General features: G+C 40.6%; 1 protein-coding gene across 1 annotated transcript; it reads right to left on the bottom strand.

Annotated features, from left to right (window-relative positions):
• Positions 1-761: 761 nt before the first annotated feature.
• LOC115145964 (eukaryotic translation initiation factor 2 subunit 1-like) lies at positions 762-12707 on the bottom strand. The gene is made up of 8 exons (XM_029687683.1): positions 12540-12707; positions 11785-12026; positions 11521-11600; positions 10368-10519; positions 9983-10089; positions 8877-8974; positions 2047-2190; positions 762-1811 (listed from the first exon to the last, which is right to left on the bottom strand). The coding sequence occupies exons 2-8, from the start codon at positions 12023-12025 to the stop codon at positions 1686-1688; spliced, it is 948 nt and encodes a 315-aa protein (XP_029543543.1). The 5' UTR covers position 12026; positions 12540-12707; the 3' UTR covers positions 762-1685.
• Between the last annotated feature and the right edge of the window lie 1499 nt (positions 12708-14206).

Raw genomic sequence — 14206 nt, 5'->3', positions numbered from 1 at the left:
ACTTTTTAACATATATATTTTGCTGCACTACAGATGATTGACTAGTAAGCCTTCAGGGTTGCTACCAACTGCTAACACTGAATTCTGGGATTTGTAGTGCAGCCAAACTACAACCAGCGATATTAGCAAAAATAGAGCCAGATGTTTCCCCTGCCGTTTCTACAGGAAACTCTGGGACCGGCAGTGCCAATTTACTCATCGATGAAACATTTGATCTCAATACAATTTTCTGTTCCCCGAACTAGAATATGTTACGAACAGAGTAGATTAAGTTATGTAGACTTTACCTTTTACCAAAGTTTATAAAAAGTGCGTTGTTTAGATGCGCATTTCAGAGTAGGCGTTCCATAACGGAAAACCACAAATATATGCAAGAACGCGCCAATAGGATCTCACTATCTCGTGCTTGTCCTGCCGACTATGATTAATTTGCTTATTTTGTGAATGGGTGGAAGGTAGCCTAGCTGTTAGTGTTTGACTAGTAACCCAGCCGCAAAGGTTGATTTGCCCTTGAGCAAGGCACTTAACCTTAATTTGCTCCAGGTGTGCTGATACTGCTATGGCAGACCATATAAAGCAACACATTTCACTGTACATATCCTGTGTATGTGACAACAATAAAACATCTTATTTAAAATCTTTGATAAAGGCTAGAGTACTCACATGGACCTTTCTGAAACAGTTTCTGCTATAACTGCATCCCACATTTAATTTAAGTGCATGCTTCACTTTCAATCACTTCTAACCTGACAACACAAAGGTACTTTTTTATTTGTTTAATGTAATGTTAAGAATGTAGTCCTGTCAAAATAGAAATACATCCAGAATGCACCCTAAGTTATAAAGATCTGTGTGAGTTGGTTAGGTGAGCATTATACTCTCCCTTCCGACATTTCACTTGAACCATATTGAGCTGGAAAACGACAAGAAAGCTATCGTCCTTTCATGGAGTTGGGGAGAAAGTCAAGGCCACTTTCAAAAGTGCTCATTCCTAAAATATGTCCTTGCTATATATAAAACACTCATCTTATTATATTCTCAGAATCTATCAAAACCCCTACTCACTCTAGCCTGGTCCTATACTGTATGTGTCACAAAGAGTTGGTTAAAGAACATTCAGCACGGGACCAGGCTACCACCAACCCAAGCCTTGTCCCATTTTGTATTATATGTGCTGTAGCCACACAGAGAGAAGTTGGCTACAGCACAAATAGGCTAATCCTACCCCAACCCACCCGTTCTGATGCAATTCAAACAGCTAGGGTTCAGTGATCATTTTCAGTTGTTATTGTGTCCATTGGTATAATCACAGAGGCCTTTCCCAGCCCTGTGTTTGGCAGTATGACAGTCAGTGCCTGTAGCCATCTCTCTATCCGTCTCCCTGAGAGGGTCCCTGCTACTGATCCAAAGGGTTCAGTTGGAGAGACGTTCTAGAATGCTTGATTTGACACGAAGTTCGTCATCTCATCAGACAGGGCCTGTATTCATGAAATATCTCAAAATAGGAGTTCTGATCTAGGATAAGTTTCGCCTTTTAGATCATTATGCATAAGATTACATATGGGGTGGGGTGGTCTGAACCTAGACCAGCACTCCTACTCAGATGCTTTATGAATACATGCTCTGGACTGCATATGTATAATTGGTCTCGTCGTCATATCCAATCCCTCAGTTCTTCATCTAGTTTAGTCCTCTGCCTTGGCCTCCATCTCTCCATCTTCGTCATCTCCGTCCACCTCAGCGTTCTCTCTCTCCAGTTGCTCCAGCTGACGGGCCAGCTCTGTCTCATCTATGTCTGTCACAACCTTCGCCTGGAGGGGAGGAAAACATAAGACATTAACACATGGACATTGAAGGTGCAATGTCCTGAACATTGTTGCTGTTTATAATACTGTTTTAATGCAAGATTTTTAAATATTTTTTATTTACATGAAACTTCTAACCACCCCACCTTGGACTTTCCATTGTCCCCCTCTTTCTATAGTGTATTAAAATACAGCAAACATGATTTTATGTAACTTATGACAATAAGGTAATTGTACTGACCTCCATCTGGATGTTAAACACGCCTCGCTTCTCCTCAATCTTCTCTTTGATGGCAGCCATGGCCTGGTTGAGGACAGAGAGACCTTCTGTGCGCTCCAGTGTGGTGGTGGTCATGACGTAGCGCGGCGGCGCTATCAGATTAATCTGTCAGGGACCCAAAATGTTGTGATTACATACAGCCTTTTCCCTGACACAGATCTTGGACTAAAAGTCACTTTCAGTGGATGCTTTTGTCTTTTTTAATATATATTTTTAATGTGTATACAGTACCAGTCAAGAGTTTGGACACACCTACTCATTTCAAGGGTTTTTCTTTATTCTTTATTGTAGAATAATAGTGAAGACATCACACTATGAAATAACCAATGTGGAATCATCTAACCAAAAAATATATTTTTTATATTTGAGACTCTTCAAAGTAGCCATCCTTTGCCTTGATGACAGCTTTGCACACCATTGACACTCTCTCAACCAGCTTCATGAGGTAGTCACCTGGAATGCATTTCAGTTAACAGGTGTGTCTTGTTAAAAGTTAATTTGTGGAATTTCTTTCCTTGATGTGTTGTGACAAAGTAGGGGTGGAAGACAGCCATATTATGGCATGAACAGCTCAAATAGGCAAAGTTAAACGACAGTCCATCATTACTTTAAGACATGAATTTCAGTCAATATGGAACATTTCAAGAACGTTGAAAAAGTTTCTTTAAGTGCAGTCGCAAAAATCATCAAGCGCTATGATGAAACTGGCTCTCATGAGGACCGCCACAGGAAAGTAAGTTCCAGAGTTACCTCTGCTGCAGAGGATACGTTTATTAGAGTTTCCAGCCTCAGGAATTGAAAGCCCAAATAAATGCTCAAGTAACAGACACATCTCAACATTCAACTGTTCAGAGGAGACTGTGAATCAGGCCTTCATGGTCGAATTGCTGCAAAGAATCCACTACTAAAGGACATCAATAAGAACAAGAGACTTGTTTGGGCCAAGAAACACAAGCAATGGACATTAGACTGGTGGAAATCTGTGCTTTGGTCTAATGAGTCCAAATTCAAGATTTTTGGTTCCAACCGCAGTGTCTTTGTAAGACGCAGAGTAGGTGAACGGATGATCTCCACATGTGTGGATTCCACCGTGAAGCATGGAGGAGTACAGGTTCTGAATACTTATGTAAATGTGATATTTTTTAATATATTTTTAAATACACATTTGCTAAAATGTCTAAAAACCTGTTGTTGCTTTTCCATTTTTGGGTATTGTGTGTAGATACATGAGGGGAAAAACAATTTAATCCATTTTAGAATAAGGCTGTAAAGTATCAAAATTTGGAAAAAGTCAAGGGCTCTGAATACTGCAAAATGACCACTGCAAAACGATCAGTTTCTCTGGCTTTACTATTTATGGGTATGTGTTTGGGTAAAATTAACATTTTGTTTTATTCTATAAATTACTGACAACATTCCTCCCAATTTCCAAATAAAAATATTGTCAACTAGAGCATTTCTTTTCAGAAAATGACAACTGAAAACCTCTGGAATGTGATCAACAGGAATATGGATAGTCACAAGCCATCAAACAAAGCTGAGCTGCTTGAATTTTTGCGCCAGGAGGGGCATAATGTCACCCAACATCAATGTGAAAGACTGGTGGAGAGCAAGCCAAGACGCATGAAAGCTGTGATTGAAAATCAGGGTTATTCCACCAAATATTTATTTCTGAACTCTTCCTAAATTAAAACATTTGTATTGAGTTGTTTAAAAATGAATATTAACTTATATTCTTTGCATTATTCGAGGTCTGACAACACTGCATATTGTTTGTTATTTTGACCAGTTGCCATAGACCTATAAATAGTAAAACCAGAGAAACTGATCATTGCAGTGGTCTCTTCATTTTTGTCCTGAGCTGTATGTATGTATGAACAGTTGAAGTCGGAAGTTTACATACACTTAGGTTGGATTCATTAAAACTCATTTTTCAACCACTCCACAAATTTCTTGTTGAACTATCATTTTGGCAAGTCGGTTAGGACATCTACTTTGTGCATGACAAGTAATTTTCCCATCAATTGTTTACAGACAGATTATTTCACTGTATCGCAATTCCAGTGGGTCAGAAGTTTACATAATGACCATTATATTTGGAGGAAAAAGGGGGAGGCTTGCAAGCCGAAAAACACCATCCCAACCATGAAGCACGGGGGTGGCAGCATCATGTTGTGGGGGTGCTTTGCTGCAGGAGGGACTGGTGCACTTCACAAAATAGATGGCATCATGAGGCAGGAAAATTATGTGGATATATTGAAGCAACATCTCAAGACAAGTTAAAGCTTGGTCACAAATGGGTCTTCCAAATGGACAATGACCCCAAGCATACTTTCAAAGTTGTGGCAAAATGGCTTAAGGACAACAAAGTCAAGGTATTGGATGTGCCATCACAAAGCCCTGACCTCAATCCTATAGAAAATTTGTGGGCAAAACTGAAAAAGCATGTGCGAGCAAGGAGGCCTACAAAACCTGAAGCAGTTCCACCAGCTCTGCCAGGAGGAATGGGCCAAAATTCACCCAACTTATTGTGGGAAGCTTATGGAAGGCTTTCCAAAATGTTAGACCCAACAATTTAAAGGCAATGCTACCAAATATTAATTGAGTGCTTATAAAAACTTCTGACCCACTGGGAATGTGATGAAATAAATAAAAGCTGAAATAAATCACTCTACCATTATTCTGACATTTCACATTCTTAAAATAAAGTGGTCATCCTAACTGGCCCAAGAAAGGGAATTTTTACTAGGATTAGAAATATCCTTGTTTTCCATGAAAACATACATGAAATTAGTTGAAAAATGAATAGGAAATATAGTCAAGACGTTGACAAGGTTATAAATAATGATTTTTAATTGAAAAAATAATGTCCTTCAAACTTTGCTTTCGTCAAAGAATCCTCCATTTGCAGCAATTACAGCCTTGCAGACCTTTGGCATTCTAGTTGTCAATTTGTTGCGGTTATCTGAAGAGATTTCACCCCGTGCTTCCTGAAGCACCTCCCACAAGTTGGATTGGCTTGATGGGCACTTGTTACATACCATACGGTCAGGCTGCTCCCACAACAGCTCAATAGGGTTGAGATCCGGTGACTGTGCTGGTCACTCCATTAGACAGAATACCAGCTGACTGCTTCTTCCAGAGTTACCTCTGCTGCAGAGGATACGTTTATTAGAGTTTCCAGCCTCAGGAATTGAAAGCCCAAATAAATGCTCAAGTAACAGACACATCTCAACATTCAACTGTTCAGAGGAGACTGTGAATCAGGCCTTCATGGTCGAATTGCTGCAAAGAATCCACTACTAAAGGACATCAATAAGAACAAGAGACTTGTTTGGGCCAAGAAACACAAGCAATGGACATTAGACTGGTGGAAATCTGTGCTTTGGTCTAATGAGTCCAAATTCAAGATTTTTGGTTCCAACCGCAGTGTCTTTGTAAGACGCAGAGTAGGTGAACGGATGATCTCCACATGTGTGGATTCCACCGTGAAGCATGGAGGAGTACAGGTTCTGAATACTTATGTAAATGTGATATTTTTTTAATATATTTTTTTAAATACACATTTGCTAAAATGTCTAAAAACCTGTTGTTGCTTTTCCATTTTTGGGTATTGTGTGTAGATACATGAGGGGGGAAAAACAATTTAATCCATTTTAGAATAAGGCTGTAAAGTATCAAAATTTGGAAAAAGTCAAGGGCTCTGAATACTGCAAAATGACCACTGCAAAACGATCAGTTTCTCTGGCTTTACTATTTATGGGTATGTGTTTGGGTAAAATTAACATTTTTGTTTTATTCTATAAATTACTGACAACATTCCTCCCAATTTCCAAATAAAAATATTGTCAACTAGAGCATTTCTTTTCAGAAAATGACAACTGAAAACCTCTGGAATGTGATCAACAGGAATATGGATAGTCACAAGCCATCAAACAAAGCTGAGCTGCTTGAATTTTTGCGCCAGGAGGGGCATAATGTCACCCAACATCAATGTGAAAGACTGGTGGAGAGCAAGCCAAGACGCATGAAAGCTGTGATTGAAAATCAGGGTTATTCCACCAAATATTTATTTCTGAACTCTTCCTAAATTAAAACATTTGTATTGAGTTGTTTAAAAATGAATATTAACTTATATTCTTTGCATTATTCGAGGTCTGACAACACTGCATATTGTTTGTTATTTTGACCAGTTGCCATAGACCTATAAATAGTAAAACCAGAGAAACTGATCATTGCAGTGGTCTCTTCATTTTTGTCCTGAGCTGTATGTATGTATGAACAGTTGAAGTCGGAAGTTTACATACACTTAGGTTGGATTCATTAAAACTCATTTTTCAACCACTCCACAAATTTCTTGTTGAACTATCATTTTGGCAAGTCGGTTAGGACATCTACTTTGTGCATGACAAGTAATTTTCCCATCAATTGTTTACAGACAGATTATTTCACTGTATCGCAATTCCAGTGGGTCAGAAGTTTACATAATGACCATTATATTTGGAGGAAAAAGGGGAGGCTTGCAAGCCGAAAAACACCATCCCAACCATGAAGCACGGGGTGGCAGCATCATGTTGTGGGGTGCTTTGCTGCAGGAGGGACTGGTGCACTTCACAAAATAGATGGCATCATGAGGCAGGAAAATTATGTGGATATATTGAAGCAACATCTCAAGACAAGTTAAAGCTTGGTCACAAATGGGTCTTCCAAATGGACAATGACCCCAAGCATACTTTCAAAGTTGTGGCAAAATGGCTTAAGGACAACAAAGTCAAGGTATTGGATGTGCCATCACAAAGCCCTGACCTCAATCCTATAGAAAATTTGTGGGCAAAACTGAAAAAGCATGTGCGAGCAAGGAGGCCTACAAAACCTGAAGCAGTTCCACCAGCTCTGCCAGGAGGAATGGGCCAAAATTCACCCAACTTATTGTGGGAAGCTTATGGAAGGCTTTCCAAAATGTTAGACCCAACAATTTAAAGGCAATGCTACCAAATATTAATTGAGTGCTTATAAAAACTTCTGACCCACTGGGAATGTGATGAAATAAATAAAAGCTGAAATAAATCACTCTACCATTATTCTGACATTTCACATTCTTAAAATAAAGTGGTCATCCTAACTGGCCCAAGAAAGGGAATTTTTACTAGGATTAGAAATATCCTTGTTTTCCATGAAAACATACATGAAATTAGTTGAAAAATGAATAGGAAATATAGTCAAGACGTTGACAAGGTTATAAATAATGATTTTTAATTGAAAAAATAATGTCCTTCAAACTTTGCTTTCGTCAAAGAATCCTCCATTTGCAGCAATTACAGCCTTGCAGACCTTTGGCATTCTAGTTGTCAATTTGTTGCGGTTATCTGAAGAGATTTCACCCCGTGCTTCCTGAAGCACCTCCCACAAGTTGGATTGGCTTGATGGGCACTTGTTACATACCATACGGTCAGGCTGCTCCCACAACAGCTCAATAGGGTTGAGATCCGGTGACTGTGCTGGTCACTCCATTAGACAGAATACCAGCTGACTGCTTCTTCCCCCAAATAGTTTTTGCATAGTTTGGAGCTGTGCTTTGGGTCATTGTCCTGTTGTAGGAGGAAATTGGTTCTAATTAAGCACCGTCCACAGGGTATGGCAAGGCGTTGCAAAATGGAGTGATAGCCTTCCTTCTTCAAGATTATTTTTACCCTGAACAAATCTCCCACTTTACCACCACCAAAGCACCCCCAGACCATCACATTGCCTCCACCATGCTTGACAGATGGCGTTAAGCACTCCTCCAGCATCTTTTCATTTTTTCTGCGTCTCATGAATGTTCTTCTTTGTGATCCGAACACCTCAAACTTAGATTAGTCTGTCCATAACACTTTTTTCCAATCTTCCTCTGTTCAGTGTCTGTAATTTTGCCCATCTTAATATTTTCTTTTTACTGGCCAGTCTGAGATATGGCCTTTTCTTTGCAACTCTGCCTAGAAGGCCAGCATCCCGGAGTTGCCTCTTCACTGTTGACGTTGAAACTGGTGTTTTGCGGGTACTATTTATTGAAGCTGCCAGTTGAGGACTTGTGAGGCTTCTGTTTCTCAAACTAGGACACTAATGTACTTGCCCTCTTGCTCAGTTGTGCCTCCCACTCCTCTTTCCATTCTGGCTAGGGCCAGTTTGCGCTGTTCTGTGAAGGGAGTAGCACACAGCGTTGTACAAGATCTTCAGTTTCTTGGCAATTTCTCGCATGGAATAGTCTTCATTGCTCAGAACAAGAATAGATGGACGGGTTTCAGAAGAAAGTTATTTGTTTCTGGCCAGTTTGAGCCTGTAATCAAACCCACAAATGCTGATGCTCCAGATACTCAACTAGTCTAAAGAAGGCCAGTTTTATTGCTTCTTTAAATCAGTTTTCAGCTATGCTAACATAATTGCAAAAGGGTTTTCTAATGATCAATTAGCCTTGGGCCTCTGTACGCCTATGTAGATATTCCATAAAAGATCTGCCATTTTCAGCTACAATAGTAATTTTACAACATTAACAATGTCTACACTGTATTTCCGATCAATTTGATATTATTTAAATGGACAAAACCTGATTTTCTTTAAAAAACAAGGACATTTCTAAGTGACCCCAAACTTTTGAATGGTAGTGTATATAAAACCATTTAAGGAAATAAATTATTGGGGGGAAAAAAAGGGTTCCCTGCTGAAAAAGTCTGAATACCAATGGTCTAGGATTATACTGTTTAATCTGGGTCCGTAAAAAAAACGGACTATTGAGGGGTGTTTGTTGTTTTATTTACCTTGATTGGCATGGCGTCTGTGGAGCAGCCCAGCCCCGCCCTCAACGCTTCTTTGACAGCATCAATCCCCTCATACCCGTAACAGGCCACCTCAATGTCTGAGGGAGACATGGGAGTTGGCTTAAGTGGGTTCCCAAAAATATTATTCTAACACACAGTGGCAGTTCTAGCTTGTATGGCTCCCTGGGCGAACCCCCCTTCAGACATTTGGAACAACACAAATAATCATAACATTTTAAACTATATAAATATACAAAAGTAAGACTAATAAATATCAAAAAGTAATAACAAAGACAAATAGAAACAAAGTGTATATAAATACAAAGAAAAAAATTATTGAATTATTACACTATTACTAACAAAAAAAACACAAATAAAACTAAATTGCACAAATCCTATATTACACACACACACAAATAGAATAACACACTTATAAAGAAGAGAACCTGCTTATTACACGTCAAACAAGAAACACAAACTAAATTGCACAACTAATTGCATTAGTACTGTAAAAAGTTAGAGGTGTGCTATTTGACAGATTCCCCCGCTCCCCCTACCTCGGGCTTCCAGTGGGGAGACCTGAGGTCAACCTACCCCCGCCCCTCCTCATCTCGTACTTCTGAGTTGGAGACCTTCCCAGGCAGTAGCATGCCTAGCTCATAAACTAGAATCAGGCGCCCACTCCGACAAGGTTAATTGACCCACAGTCCCACACGGTGACATGATATCATTGATGTGATATGATGCGCCCCCCTAAAAGATTTAGATGCACTATTGTAAAGTGGCTGTTCCACTGGATGTCTTAAGGTGAACGCACCAATTTGTAAGTCGCTCTGGATAAGAGCGTCTGCTAAATGACTTAAATGTAAATGTAATGTGCAAATGAGCGATAGATAACCCATCGCACAAATGTCACCATTCCAAATTATTATTATTATTATTTTAAAAATGGTGTGGGCGCCCCGTGCCGTGTCAGCCTGGGCTGCCCATGTCACCTCTCCCTAAATCCGCCACTGCTAACACAGTATAATGCTATATCAAGATTCACCAAGACACTGCTGTGTATATGATGTACATGTACCCAGGTAAGTGTTAGGTGTACATACCTGCCCTGATTTTGACAGCTTGTGGGGTCAGTCTTCTGTTGATGTTGTCAATGAGGACAGCCTTCTCCTCCTCTGTCAGGTCCAGACAATCTAAAACTGCTGGGTCCCTGTGGGCCAAAACACCAGTCATTAACACATTCAATCCTGGGAGGTCCAGGGCAATAGCTAAATAATATGTCTATTGATGCAACAGAAACAGATTTGCATCTAGTCTCGCTTGGGCAGATTTGTATCTAACCAGGAGACTAATCTATGGAATATTTTTCTTCCATTTCTAGTTCCATAAGTCTGTTTGAAACTAAGAATGGAAAATCATATTTTTGTGGATAAATGTCTAAACAAGAGAATCCCGTCCACCAACCCTGACCAGGTTGTCAGTACTTACGCCACAGCCTGTTTGAAGACATCATAGGCTCCGTATCCAGGCCGCTTGTACTTCTCATCAAACACCCAGGCGGTGCGGGTGAACAGGCTCTCCAGCTGCTCATCTTTGGTGTACTCCAGAACCTCAGCCACATGCCTCAATATGCTGTACACCTGTCATGACAGAAGACACACAAGTCTAGGTTCCCCTCCAGAAATTATATCTGAATATATCAGTTGACAACACATCTAAGAGTACCAAAACTTAACATAACCAGCCCTTCTACATTGTCAGCCCAAGGCAAAAGAGTATATTGTACTAGGGTTGTTCCACCAACTCTGCGACGTTTGAGAAGTGTTTTTTGGTAAAAAAAATATATATATATAAAAAAACAACATTTATTTCACCAAATTTGAACATTGTCATAAATAGCAATCAAGAGGTTAAATAAATAAAAATGACTACAGTAAATTTGAGGAAGAATGTACTTACATGCGTGATATGTGGTTGTGTCTCATCTAGGTATTTTAAGAAGAATGCTCTGGATAAGAGCATCTGCCAAATTACTCAAATGTAAACGTAAGTGCCAAATAAAGTAACAGGATTGACGATTTAATCTTAAATCATGCATAAATCCCCCTGTGACATGGGAGCTCGTCGTGTGCAAAAGGGAGCGGCAATTGAATGAAAGCTTCACAAAAACGTTTTAAAAAACTAAACAATTCTAGCCTTTCTATCTACAGGTAATGAATGACATGTTATGCTCGACCCACTCAGTTTCCCACCACAAAACACCAGAAAATTGCCAAAAAGAGCAGAACTAGCTCACCTGCTTTTACACTATGATTTGACTATTAGATGTTCAATGCATCTTAAAAAATATATATTTAAAAAGGAATAGTTTCACCATAATAAATATAGTTCAGTTCACGTAACAGGGTTGACCATAAATGAGGGACAGTAAATTACTCACTAATAAATAATCAAGTTCAGAAATAACCATCAAAGCAACCAAATAACTAAGGCTTTACAATGATGGTAAAATCTTGGAGAAAGGCTTTGCTTAAGTGGGTTAAAATCTTCCTAGAAGTCAGAGGGTACATGGAAGGGACATGTAAAAACAAGGACTTTTGGCACTTTAAGTCTTTATAATGCGAGGATTTAGATAACCTACCGTTTTGGATTTGGTGAATTTGTCTTCGCACTTGATTGCCTCCTCGGGTGAAACTCTTCTCTTGGACAGATCAATGTAACCTAGAGAGAGAGAGAGCAGGGAAATGAACCGGTAAAGTATAGTATATTCCTATCACAATGAGAACAGGACAACTAGCTTAGTCCCAGATCTATTTCTGTCTTGCCAAATCCTATGGTTATCTGTGACAAGAGTTGGCAAGGCAACACAAAAAATATGGGACCAGGCTACATGTCAACCTCTCACCTTTCTCCTTATCCACTCGGATGACGACCACACACTCGTTGCGTCCGATCCTGATGAGTTTGTTGATGGAGCGGATACGTCTGCGAGACAACTCGCTAAGGAGGATCATGCCTTCAATGTTGTTGTACTCCAGTAGACTTACGTAGGCTCCCATCTCTGCGATGGAGCGCACGTTGACCATCACCACATCGTCCACCTCTGGAAACCTGTGCTGGTAGAATCTACAGCTGATCGATGGCATCCTGCACTCGGTGGTCAAGATGATTTCAAGTATGTGAGTAAGCAGCAGAGGATAGTAGTCATTGCATTCTCATTCTGCCTGTATGTTATCACACTTTGCCAAGCAGGCGTAATGCAGATCGTAATGTGAAGTGCACCAGTCCCTCCTAATGTAGATCATTATATAGCAAATGATAATGGGCAGAGAACTAAGTAGGTGAACAGATGTATACGTTGGAAGAAAACCTTTGTACTGTATAAGTAGCAGGCTAACGTTAGCTTGCAGTAGCAAACAGCTGCCAGTGACTGCCAGCTTATTCTGAATGATGGGTTTCTAGTTAACTAGCAAAGCAAATCTAACCAACCTTATCTAGCTAAAACACATTCACATATAGCTAGAAAACCAGCTCGATAGGATACTAGCCTGAGGGACAGGTTAGCTAATGTTAACTAGCTAACGTAACGCTTTTGAGTCTCATCCGTTCATCACCAATCATTCATTCTTTCAGAACTTCACAATCAAACGTTATACTCACCTTATATAGTAGATCCACAACTTGAGATTTAACTATATGAATATGTCTGTATCATAAGTTATTACATTAAACTGTAGCAATTGAAATGTATCAGTTGAGGGGATAAAATTCGACTGTTTCATCAACATGCGTGAACGAGGCGACAACTTAAACTTACCCGGAAGCGGAACTGGAAACATGCAACCCAAAAAAATACCATCGGTATTTTAGCAAATAGATTTCCCATTGAAATTAGCAGTTTGTGATTTCTCCACAAGGTGTCACCCTGTGAGTGTTTTGAAGCAAGTTTAACAAAGACACTGGTAGACACAGAGTACACAAAACATTAAAAACACCTTCCTAATATTGAGTTACAGGACTAAGATTGAATCCTACTACACCGGCTCTGACGCTCGACAGATGTGGCAGGGCTTGCCAACTATTAGACTACAAACGGAAACCCAACCATGAGTTGCCCAGTGACGCAAGCCTACCAGATGAGCTAAATGCCTTTTATACTCTCTTTGAGGCAAGCAACACTGAAGCATGCATGAGAGCACCAGCTGTTCAATAACGACTGTGTGATCACTCTCCATTGCCGATGTGAACAAGACCTTTAAACAGGTCAACATTCACAAGGCAACAGGGCCAGACGGAATACCAGGACGTGTGCGCTGACCAACTGGCAAGTGTCTTTCCCTCCTAGACAAAAGGAACACCTATGTGAGAATGCTGTTCATTGACTACAGCTCAGTGTTCAACACCATAGTGCCCACAAAGCTCATCACTAAGCTAAGGACCCTGGGACTACATCCCTCTGAAACTGGATCCTGGACTTTCTGACGGGCCGGTAAGGTGGTAAGGGTAGGCAACAACAGATCTGCCACGTTCATCCTCAACATGGGGGCCCCTCAGGGGTGCGTGCTTTGTCCCCTCCTGTACACCCAAGACTGCGTGGCCAAGCACGACTCCAACAATGGTAGGCCTGATCACCGACAACGATGAGACGGCCTACAGGGAGCTCAGAGACCTGGCAGTGTGGTGCCAGGACAACAACCTCTCCCTCAACGTGATCAAGACAAAGGAGCTGATTGTGGACTACAGGAAAAGGAGGGCCGAACATGCACCCATTCACATCGACGGGCCTGAATTGGAGCGGGTCGAGAGTTAAGTTCCTTGGTGTCCACATCACCAATAAACTATCATGGTCCAAACACACCAAGACCGTTGTGAAGAGGGCACTACAACACATATTACCCCCCAGGAGACTGAAAAGATTTTGCATGGGTCCCCAGATTCTCAAAAAGTTATACAGCTGCACCATCGAGAGCATCCTGACCGGTTGGTTGCATCACCACCTGGTATAGCAACTGCTCACCATCCGACCGGCGCTACAGAGGGTAGTGCGTTCGGCCCAGTACATTACTGGGGCCAAGCGTCATGCAAACCAGAACCTATATACTAGGCGATGTCAGAGGAAGGACCAAAATTGTTAAAGGAACGCCAAGTCTAGGTCCAAAAGGCTCCTTAACAGCTTCTACCCCCAAGACATAAGATTGCTGAACAATTAATCAGATGGCCACCAGGACTACTTACATTGACACCGCCCCTTTGTTTTTATACTGCTGCCACTCGCCATTTATTATCTATGCAGTCACTTTACCCCATATACAAATTACCTTGACTAA

Source organism: Oncorhynchus nerka, linkage group LG18 (assembly GCF_034236695.1).
Source record: "Oncorhynchus nerka isolate Pitt River linkage group LG18, Oner_Uvic_2.0, whole genome shotgun sequence".
NCBI lineage: Eukaryota > Metazoa > Chordata > Actinopteri > Salmoniformes > Salmonidae > Oncorhynchus > Oncorhynchus nerka.
The sequence above is the reverse complement of the archived record's forward strand: the minus strand, read 5'-3'. Positions and strand labels throughout refer to the sequence as shown.

Excerpts from the sequence above, each read along its gene's own strand:
- LOC115145964 (XM_029687683.1), bottom strand. The coding sequence starts at position 12,025 with ATGCCATCGATCAGCTGTAGATTCTACCAGCACAGGTTTCCAGAGGTG. Across the intron at positions 10,090-10,367 it reads GTCTTCAAACAGGCTGTGGC|GGACCCAGCAGTTTTAGATT; the intron begins GTAAGTACTGAC and ends TTTGGCCCACAG. Across the intron at positions 8,975-9,982 it reads AGCTGTCAAAATCAGGGCAG|ACATTGAGGTGGCCTGTTAC; the intron begins GTATGTACACCT and ends TGTCTCCCTCAG.